The sequence below is a fragment of the Rhopilema esculentum genome, chromosome 13, assembly GCF_057945365.1.
Source record: "Rhopilema esculentum isolate cy_ngs chromosome 13, ASM5794536v1, whole genome shotgun sequence".
NCBI lineage: Eukaryota > Metazoa > Cnidaria > Scyphozoa > Rhizostomeae > Rhizostomatidae > Rhopilema > Rhopilema esculentum.
This window is the reverse complement of record NC_142827.1, coordinates 9,508,649-9,519,209: the sequence shown is the minus strand read 5'-3', so window position 1 is coordinate 9,519,209 and position 10,561 is coordinate 9,508,649. Positions and strand designations below refer to the sequence as shown.

General features: G+C 35.5%; 1 protein-coding gene across 1 annotated transcript; it reads right to left on the bottom strand.

Annotated features, from left to right (window-relative positions):
- Positions 1–61: 61 nt before the first annotated feature.
- On the bottom strand, positions 62–2,665 carry LOC148958639 (uncharacterized). The gene has a single exon (XM_089112018.1). The coding sequence runs from the start codon at positions 1,352–1,354 to the stop codon at positions 134–136; it is 1,221 nt and encodes a 406-aa protein (XP_088968144.1). The 5' UTR covers positions 1,355–2,665; the 3' UTR covers positions 62–133.
- Between the last annotated feature and the right edge of the window lie 7,896 nt (positions 2,666–10,561).

The window sequence follows — 10,561 nt, the reverse complement described above, 5'->3', positions numbered from 1 at the left end:
GACAAGATTCCACCCTTTACCGAATACTTGCTGCTTGCCGTTTTATCATTTACCATTCTTTAGCGTTCTTTTGCAAATCCAACCTTTCATTTTTGTCAGGATCGAATCGTATTCATTTTCTGTCTAAAGTTGCTTAGAAACCTTTTACTTGCCGAGACAGTTGCTCGTTGTCAGTCGAATGTCCGCTGTTTGTCGTATCGGAGTCGTCCCTGCTCACTACGTCTTTGATTACTGGCAAGACTTTGTTCCCAGTAGAAAAGCGCACTTGGAGATTTTTTCCCTTCTTCCTTCGTTTAGTAGGTAAGGTCCAAACAGTGTTCATGTTGCTGATTCGCCGTCTTGTTTCAAGTGTCATTTCATTCAACATCGAAGCACTACGCTGACCAATCGCTGTCTCTTGGCACCCAACTTGGTTTTTCTTCCAAAAGCTTATTGTTGATACAACGTACTTTTTGAGGACACTGTTTCGATTCAGTATAATCACAGTGTTCAGGAAAGAGTTGAAGATGATGGGTTGGAATGACAAGTAATGAGCAAACCTTAGGTTTTGCCCCACCGGTTTATGCAGTCGATATTCGATGTACGTCACGGTGAATTTCATTATGACGTATGGGAGATAACAGAAACCAACGCTCAAAAGCAGGTACAGAACTGTTTTGATCAAGTTTCGCACGTACATAGGTCTGAAACCCCTCGAATTATTTCCTTCTGGATCAAGATGCAGACTGTTGTTTTTTGAAAATTTTCTTACTTTGTAGTAAAGTCGAATGTAAATGAAAAGATAAGTTAAGTAAATTATTGCGTCAACCGCCGAGCTGATGCTATTTGGTAAACTTCGGTTATCAAATTCAACTATAGTAAGTGATCCTTGGGCTGCCGTTGCCACTAAAACAATACCAAAAAACACTCTATGTCCCATTTCGGACTGCGTTAACTTACGAAGAGTACTTTCAGAACGAAAATCAGTGATAATGTTGAAGTATCGGTCCAAACCAATGAGGAATACCACATAGGCACTTAATCGCGCATTGAAATGACCGAGAAATAAGCTCAATTTTTCATACCAACATATCCTTGTTTTGTGAAACATAGAAAATGTTACTGCCATGACTGGGGCACTGATGGTGCCAACACAAGTGTCAGATATTCCAAGTATTAAGATGAACCGTTGAGACTTGCGTTTGGCTTGCTTGGTTTTGATCAGGGACATACAAAGCAAAACGTTTATTGCTGTGATGAATGGGGCAGAGAGAGACAAGAGGCATGTAATGATCAATGCCTGGGTCTCTGAAAGCAATACTCTGGCCAAGAAAGCTGTTTTGCAGCTCGTAAGTTCAAGCTGTGTTTGATTCATTGCTTCGTTCCGCTGAGAAGATGTTTCGTTATAACGATCCACTCAAAGGTCCATTGATTTTGAATTCGATTCTTGTCCTTTCTTTCTTGAAACGAAACATCTGACTCCTAATGAGAAAGCTCTTTGTTTCCTGCACCTGGCAATTGGTTCTCAAAATAATTCATAAGTGTGACATTGAGACATCGTCTCAATTTCCTTCACATTATTTGCAGTAATCCCTTGGCGTTACTGTTTGGTATGGAAGTCAACTAATGGTATTGCCCCTACTCCATCGCCTCTTTGAAGAGCAACCAATTTTCGTACAGAGTATACGTATCCCCAAACTGTATTATACCGCGTGTTGAAAAGCACCATGCTAATGTCTTCATTTCCTTTAACATCCTATAACGTAATACCAGACATTTGTAAAGAGAATATATGTATGTTGAACCCCAATGGGCGATTCAGTCTCTCTGAATCGTCGATAGAGCTGGCAAATTTCACCTGTTAAATAAAGCTGCTTCCAGCTAATCTATTTATCTTAATGCTATGCAATTTATTCAGGGAACATGCTAATAGGCTAAGCGCTTTCAACAATCTTCTGGTCTGTGTTTTAGTGTTTCTTCATTATGACACCTGTTTTGCTGGGTACAATCCCTACATACATTGGATTGTTTTACTTACTTGGGAAAATATTAAGCCCGTTGTAAATAAAAACAGCCCTGCGGTGGGATGCATATACATTTAGGTATTAGTTCATTTGTGTTGAAAGTCAATATCCAATCGGCATTCGTGTACGGTCTTGAAGTTCCTTTAGCAAACGCATTTTCCATTACAGGTCCTACTGTCTTCATGGCAAACTTTCACGCTAACTTAGAATCAAAGGCTTTTAAGTGATGACTTTCCGTTGTATTTTCATTCCGATTTCTTTGCCAGTGAGAAATGAATATTGATGGTACATTTAAATTATTTTTTATTTTGATCATGCAGACGTAATCTTGTAAGTAAAACTGTTTTAACAGGTCAGTCACAGATAATGTTTGATTTCATTTCATTGTGCCTCTCTTCATCGTTTTTTGAAATTGTGAACTTTTTAAATCGGGTTTGCATTATGGTTTCATTGCAAATTCAGAAATTCTAAGCATTTGGACCAAACTGGTAATTTATGGGAAATTAAGTTGCTTTGAGAATATCCTATAAATGTTAGCATTCCATTAACTTGCCATCAAGTATTTTCAAATCTAAACAGGCAACTCTACAAAGCAAGAAGCAGATGTTTCCACGCGTGCATTTCTTTAGCTATTGGTTTCTTCCATCAGACAAGTTTCATTTATTTCTTTTGTGAAACCTATGCCGTCACCAAATACGTCTCCTGCTTGGTGGACCAATGGAGAGAATGTGGGCCTGTTCATATGGGACAATTTCGTCCCATCTACCTCTTTGATCCTGATGGTTTTCTGATTGTTGCGTTTTTGCGGGTAAGAGATGTGCGGATAAGAGCAGCTCTAGCGCATGGGCAGCGAAGAAATTTTATCCGGGTAGGCAGTATAGCGTGTTCATATGCGAAAATTTTCTTCCCGCCTAGCGAGATCTCACTTGACGCAGCTAAGATGCCGGTTGATGGGACAGTTTGTTTTCCCGCATGAAGAGAAAATAAGTTCATACGTGAATGAGGGATAAATGGTCTCGAAAAACTCTCCTTCCTGGAATAAGTCTTCATACCAATTACATAAAGTTTTTGCTCAGCCATGCAGAGAATAACGACAGAGTTCTTCAGTGATGACGTCACGAAAATCTGGTTTGGAGATTTTTACTTGAGAAACTTGAAAGACTACTATGTTTTACCTCTAATTAGGCAAAATCAGTTAACAATATCACGAACTGGCTGGGGTATGGTCGTATCAGCGCTGGGTTGTTCAACATCAAATCATTTGATTTTGGTTCTAAAGTCTATTGACCAGGCCAAAACAACAGTTACCTTTCAAAACTCAGTTCTTACTGATTTATTTCAGTCAACTTGCAAAGGATGTAACTTGCTTTGCATTTTAGGATCATTTTAATTTGTATTTGCAGATTGATTGGTCAAAAGTTTAAAATATCTACACTTTCTGAGACTTCACACTTAAGAGCTCTACAGTAATGAAATCCAGGTCATGCCGGATAATTTGCTTGAAGGGCCTATCTGCTAAATTCAGTGAGTATACATATCAAAATTAATCTTATTCATTTCGACAAAGTGCAACAGAATCATCTAAAGAGCTTCTTGGAGATCTTTAGCAGAAAGCTCATGAGAGTCTTGCTTGGTTTCTGTTTCAACTTGGCGACAAACCTTCATCCTTGCCCTCATCAACATCTTCTTCGATCCAAAACAGTGATAAAGCATGTATTCAAATTATTTGTTTCACCACAAATCGAATTTTTATCAGAATAGTTATGTTGTCAACATCCTTACCATTGTCAAATTCAATTTCTACTCACTATCAAAGAGTAGCATCAATTTGCAAATTTTGCACTGCTCTTGGATACGTAAAGCCTTAAGAATTTACCACGCCCCCCCACCTTCCCCCCAATCCTTGTGAAATCATGCAGAAAAATAAGTACAATATCCTTTCAATTTGAGAAGCAGCATTTTGTTTTTAGAGAATAGCAATGGTCACGCTAATTTTCATCAATAAAACTTTGGTACAATATAAGTCAATGTTTTAAATGTTATTTTGGACCAATTATATCTGTAAATGTTAATTTGAGACAAAATTGTTACTTTTCGTTTAAACTATTGCAGCTCTTCGACTTTCCATCAGCTCAAAAACTTAAAGTTACGGTGAAACAGTTTGAAGCATAGTGAATTTGTGGATTGGGCAATCATTGATCGTAACAAACATTCAATTCAGTTGATCGTGAAATTCTCCTTAAAAGGCTTTATAATTGCGTGCCAATTTAAACAGCGGAGAAACAGAATATGGAGTTCCACAAGTGTCATACCTTGGTCCCCATTCTTTTTCTCTTTTATGATTCCATGTTTCCACTGATAAGATAATACCAACCCTAGCAGATTAGATACCTGTTTGTGACGCAGAAACTTTCCATTAGCTTTGTCAAAACTCATTTCGCCGTGACATTCCAGCAAATCGACTAAAAACTTTACACAAAACCTTACACAAGAATTAGTTTGAATGAATGAAAACGACAAAACCTTTTGGTGTGTGAATTAACCGTTCCTTCGTTTTGAAGGCAACCAGAATCGATAATCATTCTTCGTCCTTACTGCCTAGGGAGGATTTAAATCTGTCGATTAGATTCTCCTGTGGTGTTGATTGGTTCTAAAGAAAAAAAACTGGTACAAAACTTGAATACTGTCCCTCTAGATTCATGCAGTATCTATGAGGTTTTAACTGCTTCAGGTATTTATTTAAAAGCGAATTCGTAGTGAATTGGTTTCTTGTATTCTACATTGTACTCTAGTTCCTTAAAAAATTACCTACCGTCCTTGACCGTGTGGTCGCCATGATCTCTAGGCTCAGTTGAATTTTTTTCAAAAATGATGATGCTACACCCATCTTTTAATCTGTCTCTTTACGCAAATGGTTTATGTCATCTCCATACTCAAGTTTGACGCCAATTGAAGTGCCATATAAATTAACGTTTGTCTCCTTCAACAATCATTTCATCCGTTCACCCGGCTAGTTCAATCTTGGTTCACCTATGTAGGAGTTAGTGGCTCCTATAAGAACGTTACCTCAAATTTTCAAAGAGACACACGGGGACATCTAAAACTTCATTGAAGAGGAAATAAGAACATCAAGTGCCAGAATATCAGAGTTACTTAATGTTGCTGCAAATTCGGTTATAAAATAAGAAATTTTGGATTCACTTTAAGCAAAAAATAAGCTTCGTATTCAAGAAATGGAACTGTACACAGGGAGAAGTACAATAAATCAGAACAAATGTGTCAAATTAATTAGATGAACTAGAAGAAAATATTTCAGAAAATTAGATGTAAAATTCTTTTAGGATAACAAAAATACCGGAAAATTATCCAGCCATTATCGAATAACAAAATATTAAATCAAGTAAAATTATACTGATAGAAAACGATAACGTCTGACAATAGAAGAGCAGCACAAACGTTGAATAATCAGGCCATAACATAGCCCAGCCTTTATCTGATTTTACGCAACAAACATCTAATGAAGAATAGCTTAATCACCATTAATAACATTGAAATGCTCAGATAGCCATCATAGTATTTTAAAAATCAAGATAACATTTGATCAAATTCATCAAATTCCTAATTTTAACTTTGAAAATTGAACTTCCATAGATGTAAAAGAGACAATTTACAACCTAGATATTCCGTCAAAAGTTCTTTAGAATGGCAATAGATGTTGTCTCTCAGCCACTAGCTGAAGAATTTAATCGCTCTCTTTTAAATGAAACGTTTAACTTGTTAAAAAGTCTTATGTGTGCCCTGTTTTTAAAAAAGGTGACAGAATTAGAACCAAGAACTATAGACCAATAAGTGTGCTCCCTTTAGCTCCAAAGATTTTTGAGAGAATAACGTTTAATCAAATCTACAACTACATCAATATAAAACTGTTCTCTTTCTTTAGTGGGGATTTTGTAGGGTTCAGAAAAGGTTATAGCACACTCTATCACGACGTACTGAAGACCTTAATAAGAGCTTGGTTAAAGAAGAATGTTGCTGGTGCATTGCTGATGGATTGTTCACCTCCTTATCTCAATACTTCTACTAGCGAGATTAAATTGGCTTCAGTGACAATGCAATGGAAATTATGTACAGGCAGGGGCGGATCCAGACATTCGCAACATTCGCACTGGCGAATGTCAGATTTCCACATGTCTTTTTGTAATTGTCTGTTAATACATTTTAGCATTGCGAATATTGTACTAGAAATGGCCAGATAATAAAAAAAGGTCCACAGAATACAAGAAATAAAAGTTTTGTTTCCTGCCCTAGTTGCTTATGCTAGTCACCTTGTTGTTTACTTTTTAGGTTTTATTCCCTCGTTTTCGTGATTTAGAGATGATATATTCGAAAGAGGGCTCCCCCTTTTACGCATAAATTCACAGAGCACCAATAAGGTTTGATGCGAATGTCGAATGGAATTATAATATATTAGGCATGCGTGCGCAAATGAAGTAGTACTGAAAAATGTATGCCAAAAATTTGTGCGAATGTCAGTCAAGCTATGTTATTTAGCCATCTGAAAACCAATAGGAAATGCATATGGGAAATTTTTTTGCGAATGTGGCGAAGGTAGATGCGAACTATGTTCGGTAGCCAGTTGAGGGAGAGAACCTTGGAAAGTGGGCAGATAGAAACCTCGCTTCCAGATCAACGGCCATGATTGTTGTTGGAAAGCTGTGGAGACATTTGCTTGCAGATGATTTTTAATTTGAATCAGCGGATTTCTTATGAAGATGTTCAAAGTTTGTCCAAGATTTTGGTTGATGGATGGAATTTGATAGATGGCAATATGCGAGGACAGTTCAGTTGGACCTAAAATTGTTGAACCAAAATTTTGCCTATGTTTTCATTTTCATGATGGAGGACGTTATTTAGACAGAGATTCAGACTCAAATAATATTTTGAAGAATACGTGATGCTTTTTAAGGTAAATAGCCATTTTTATGCAGGCTGTCAATCAAAACTTTTAGGGTTCAAGTCAGGTATATCTTGATAATGATGATGTAGCATTCTGACGAATGATGCTGTTCTATAAATATCTTGATGAATTTGAATATGCTGAATTTTAGAGTTCTAGATATTTTTTTTGATAGATGTTGTTATTATCACAAACCTGTAAATAGTTTGACTGTGCTGGGGATTTGTTTTTGAATAAGATATTGCATTTTCTACGGCGTATTCTTTTCTTGTTAATTTTATGCTGTCAGTTTTGGAAAAATCTAGACTGCCATATTTGTAAATGAGAAATTGTAATAGTATTTTGATTTTATTTGTCTGGTCATGCCATAAATATGGTAACCCTTTTCACGAGTTTAACCTCTAAAACTAGTAAAATTATTTGTGGTTTCCACACTATAAGAGTATACCATTTGAAACTTTTGGTTCTGAAATACCCTTAAGATTCATTAATTTTTGTTTATGAATTTGCAAGTGACTGACAGTTTTCTTTTCTATGTTATTGTGTGTGTAAATAAATGTAAATGTGGGTAGTAAATAAGTGCAATCAATGGAATGATCCTAATGGGGGAATTACTACATTATTAATAAGAAATTCACAGCAAGTTGGTCCTGCCAAGTAAATATCTTATATAAATCCATATAGTAAAAGTTACCATGTTTGCCTTATTTCTTTGCCATTACTGACTTTGTTTGATGTACATTTTAAATTTGTATATAATATATATTTATGATGTTCTTGTTATGGAAAGACAATGAATTTTTTTAAATTCTGTTACATTTGCTGTTTTACCAACACCTGAAAATACTAAAATTGTATGATGTGTATTGACCTAACTGGTATTTTTGGCCATGTTTAAGGCACATCACACAGCAGTTTAGATAGAAAGGTGAATGCACAAAATAAATAACAGAAAAGCTCTGAGCCCCTAAGGTATTTGGTGTTGAAGTCAAACATTTGGGTGGATATTGCATTGAAAATTTCTACACTAAACACAGTATTTGATTGTTAAATAATATCATTGTATAAATAGAACTAAGATTCCTTTCTTTAAATGGCTGTTTTTTAAGTGAGTGACATAAAATGTTTTTCATGAGTTTTTCTCCATGAGAAGGGGTGATACACACATCTAATATACCCTTATTTTAGCTCATCAACTTTGTTCTTGACAATTTGTGGTTCTGTGCCTAGACTTGCCATTAAATCATTATTAAGAGGACATTTCAAATCTTTGCTGCTGTTTTTCCATCACAAAAGCCATGTAGGAAACAAAACATGCCAACACAACAAAAGCTTGATGAGTGTTTCTCAAAATTTTTCCAGAGATCTCTTTTCTTGTTCACTCAATAAGTAAAATGCCAAATTGTCAATGAAATCCAGACCTGGATGTTATTCTTAATATTTATCCTTAAATTTCTCAACCTTTGAGCCTCAATATCTATCCTTAAATTTCTCAACCTTTGAGCCTCAACATTTTTATTTAGTCTATGCTGTTTAAAAAATGTGTTGTTAGTTTCCTAATCCTAAAACTTAATATAAGGAAAAAAACATCTTTAAGTGGAAAACTTCGATTCTGAGACTATAGTAAAATTTGACTGATTTTTTTGGGCGTGGTCATATAGGCGTGGTCGAAACTTTGCGAATGTCAGATTTTTTTCTGCATCCGCCCCTGTGTACAGGTATCTAAACGATAGAGTAGAATAAGTAGAAGTAAACTCTAGTAAAATAAATGAGTAAAATAGATTTTAGTGATTTGATGTAGATAAAGCAGGGAGTTCCTCAAGTATCTGTCTTGGACCTGTTGCTTTTCAAAATTAACAGAAACGACATTTTTCTTCAGCTGAAAAAAAACAACCTTTACAACTATGCAGATGACAAACATTTTGCTGTCAAGCACTGATATAATAAACTAACCCACGCCTTAAAATTCAGAAGCAGCATGCTTAAAAATAGTTTTGGGAAAATCTGTTTGTGCTCAACGATAGTAAAAGTATAAGCTTATAACTTTTAAAGCCAATCAATCCAATTAAGAGGAATCTATAATTCAAATCAATGATTCTACTTTCAAAGAATTTAAGAATGCTAAATTATTTGGAGTAACATAGGACCATCAACAAATAATAGAAGAACATGTTTAAAATTGTTTTAATGAATCGAAAAAGGTAAATGCTCTAGTCAGGAATGCTTTGGACATGGATGAATCTAGGCGAACATGATAAATTATAACATTTATTTGTCATATTTCAATGTTAGTCCCGTTTTTTGGATGTTTTGTAGCAGGAAAAGAAATGGCCGGATAAACATTCACGGAGGACAATGTGAACAGCACATAATGATTGTTGATCAAATTTTGAACAATTTTTGAAAAAGAATAAAACATTCAGTTCTCGTGTGAAAAATAAAGAATAATGAAAAGGGGATTCAACTTTTGAATTAATACTAATTCACCCACATTTTATACAATGAACAACAGAAAGTAAACAGAGTTTCTTGAATTTCAAGCAATGTTAAAAAATCAGCCTATCATGCATAAATGGAGTTCCAAAAATACCCTCTTTTTGTAGGAACCAGTAAACTAACGTTCAGGTTGGCTTTTCATGTTCTTTTCTAAACTTTGAGCAGCGGCGGTCCGGTATCCTAATTGCAGGGTGGCTCTGAAGCCGTAAGGGCCCGGGTGAGGGTGAGGTTGAGGGACCACACCCACTGAAGTAGCAGCCTTTAAGTATACGTTCATCTGAAAACAAATTATCAGTTAATTGATTTGCTGCTAGCATTTGTGATGCAGTTTTTGCATATTTCGTAGTCTGTGTGAATCAGATAAACGTCTTAATTGTGCCTTTTATTTTTCTAATATAATTGTGCCTTTTGTACTACTTATATCAAAAGAATCCTACGACGACATCTTGCTTTGTCATAACTGTGGGGATCTTTATTTTGCTCTCATACACTATGTGCCGTGTTTATCAGAATTTTTAACAGCGTTTTTGACTCATTTTGATTGCCCTAACTGTCAAAAAGTCGCATCATTTGAATAATGTTGCAAAAAAGCTAGATCGAACTACAGAGAAATATCGTTTTTGACAAATATATGCAAAGTGTTAGGAGGCATTATAAACAATTGACTGATATGATCAAGTGACAAAACATGTTGTGGAGTTAACATAAGAGAATTTCGTGAACAAGACCTGTTAACTGAAAACACTTGCAAAAAAACAGTTTTGCTGTATTATAAGCGTGTATCAAAATTATAGTGTAAGCTTAGAAAACTGTAAACAATGTGAATTTGCAGAAGACATTTGTTATTTTGAAAATGTGCAAAAGCCGAGGGGCGACCAGATCAAGTTCTTATATGCTATATCACAAAAGTAAAGAAAACGATCAGATGCAAGATGGGGTAAGACAGTGATGTATGTTAGGCCCGCGATTGTTGAATCGTCTTGAATTGCTTATTACGTGACTAACCAGCGTGGTGGGCAACTTCACGACTTTTAAGCTGGATTTTTCTTAAATTACCTTAGGGTATAAGCAGTGCAGACTTTTGACGTGTTTTTATAGGATTATT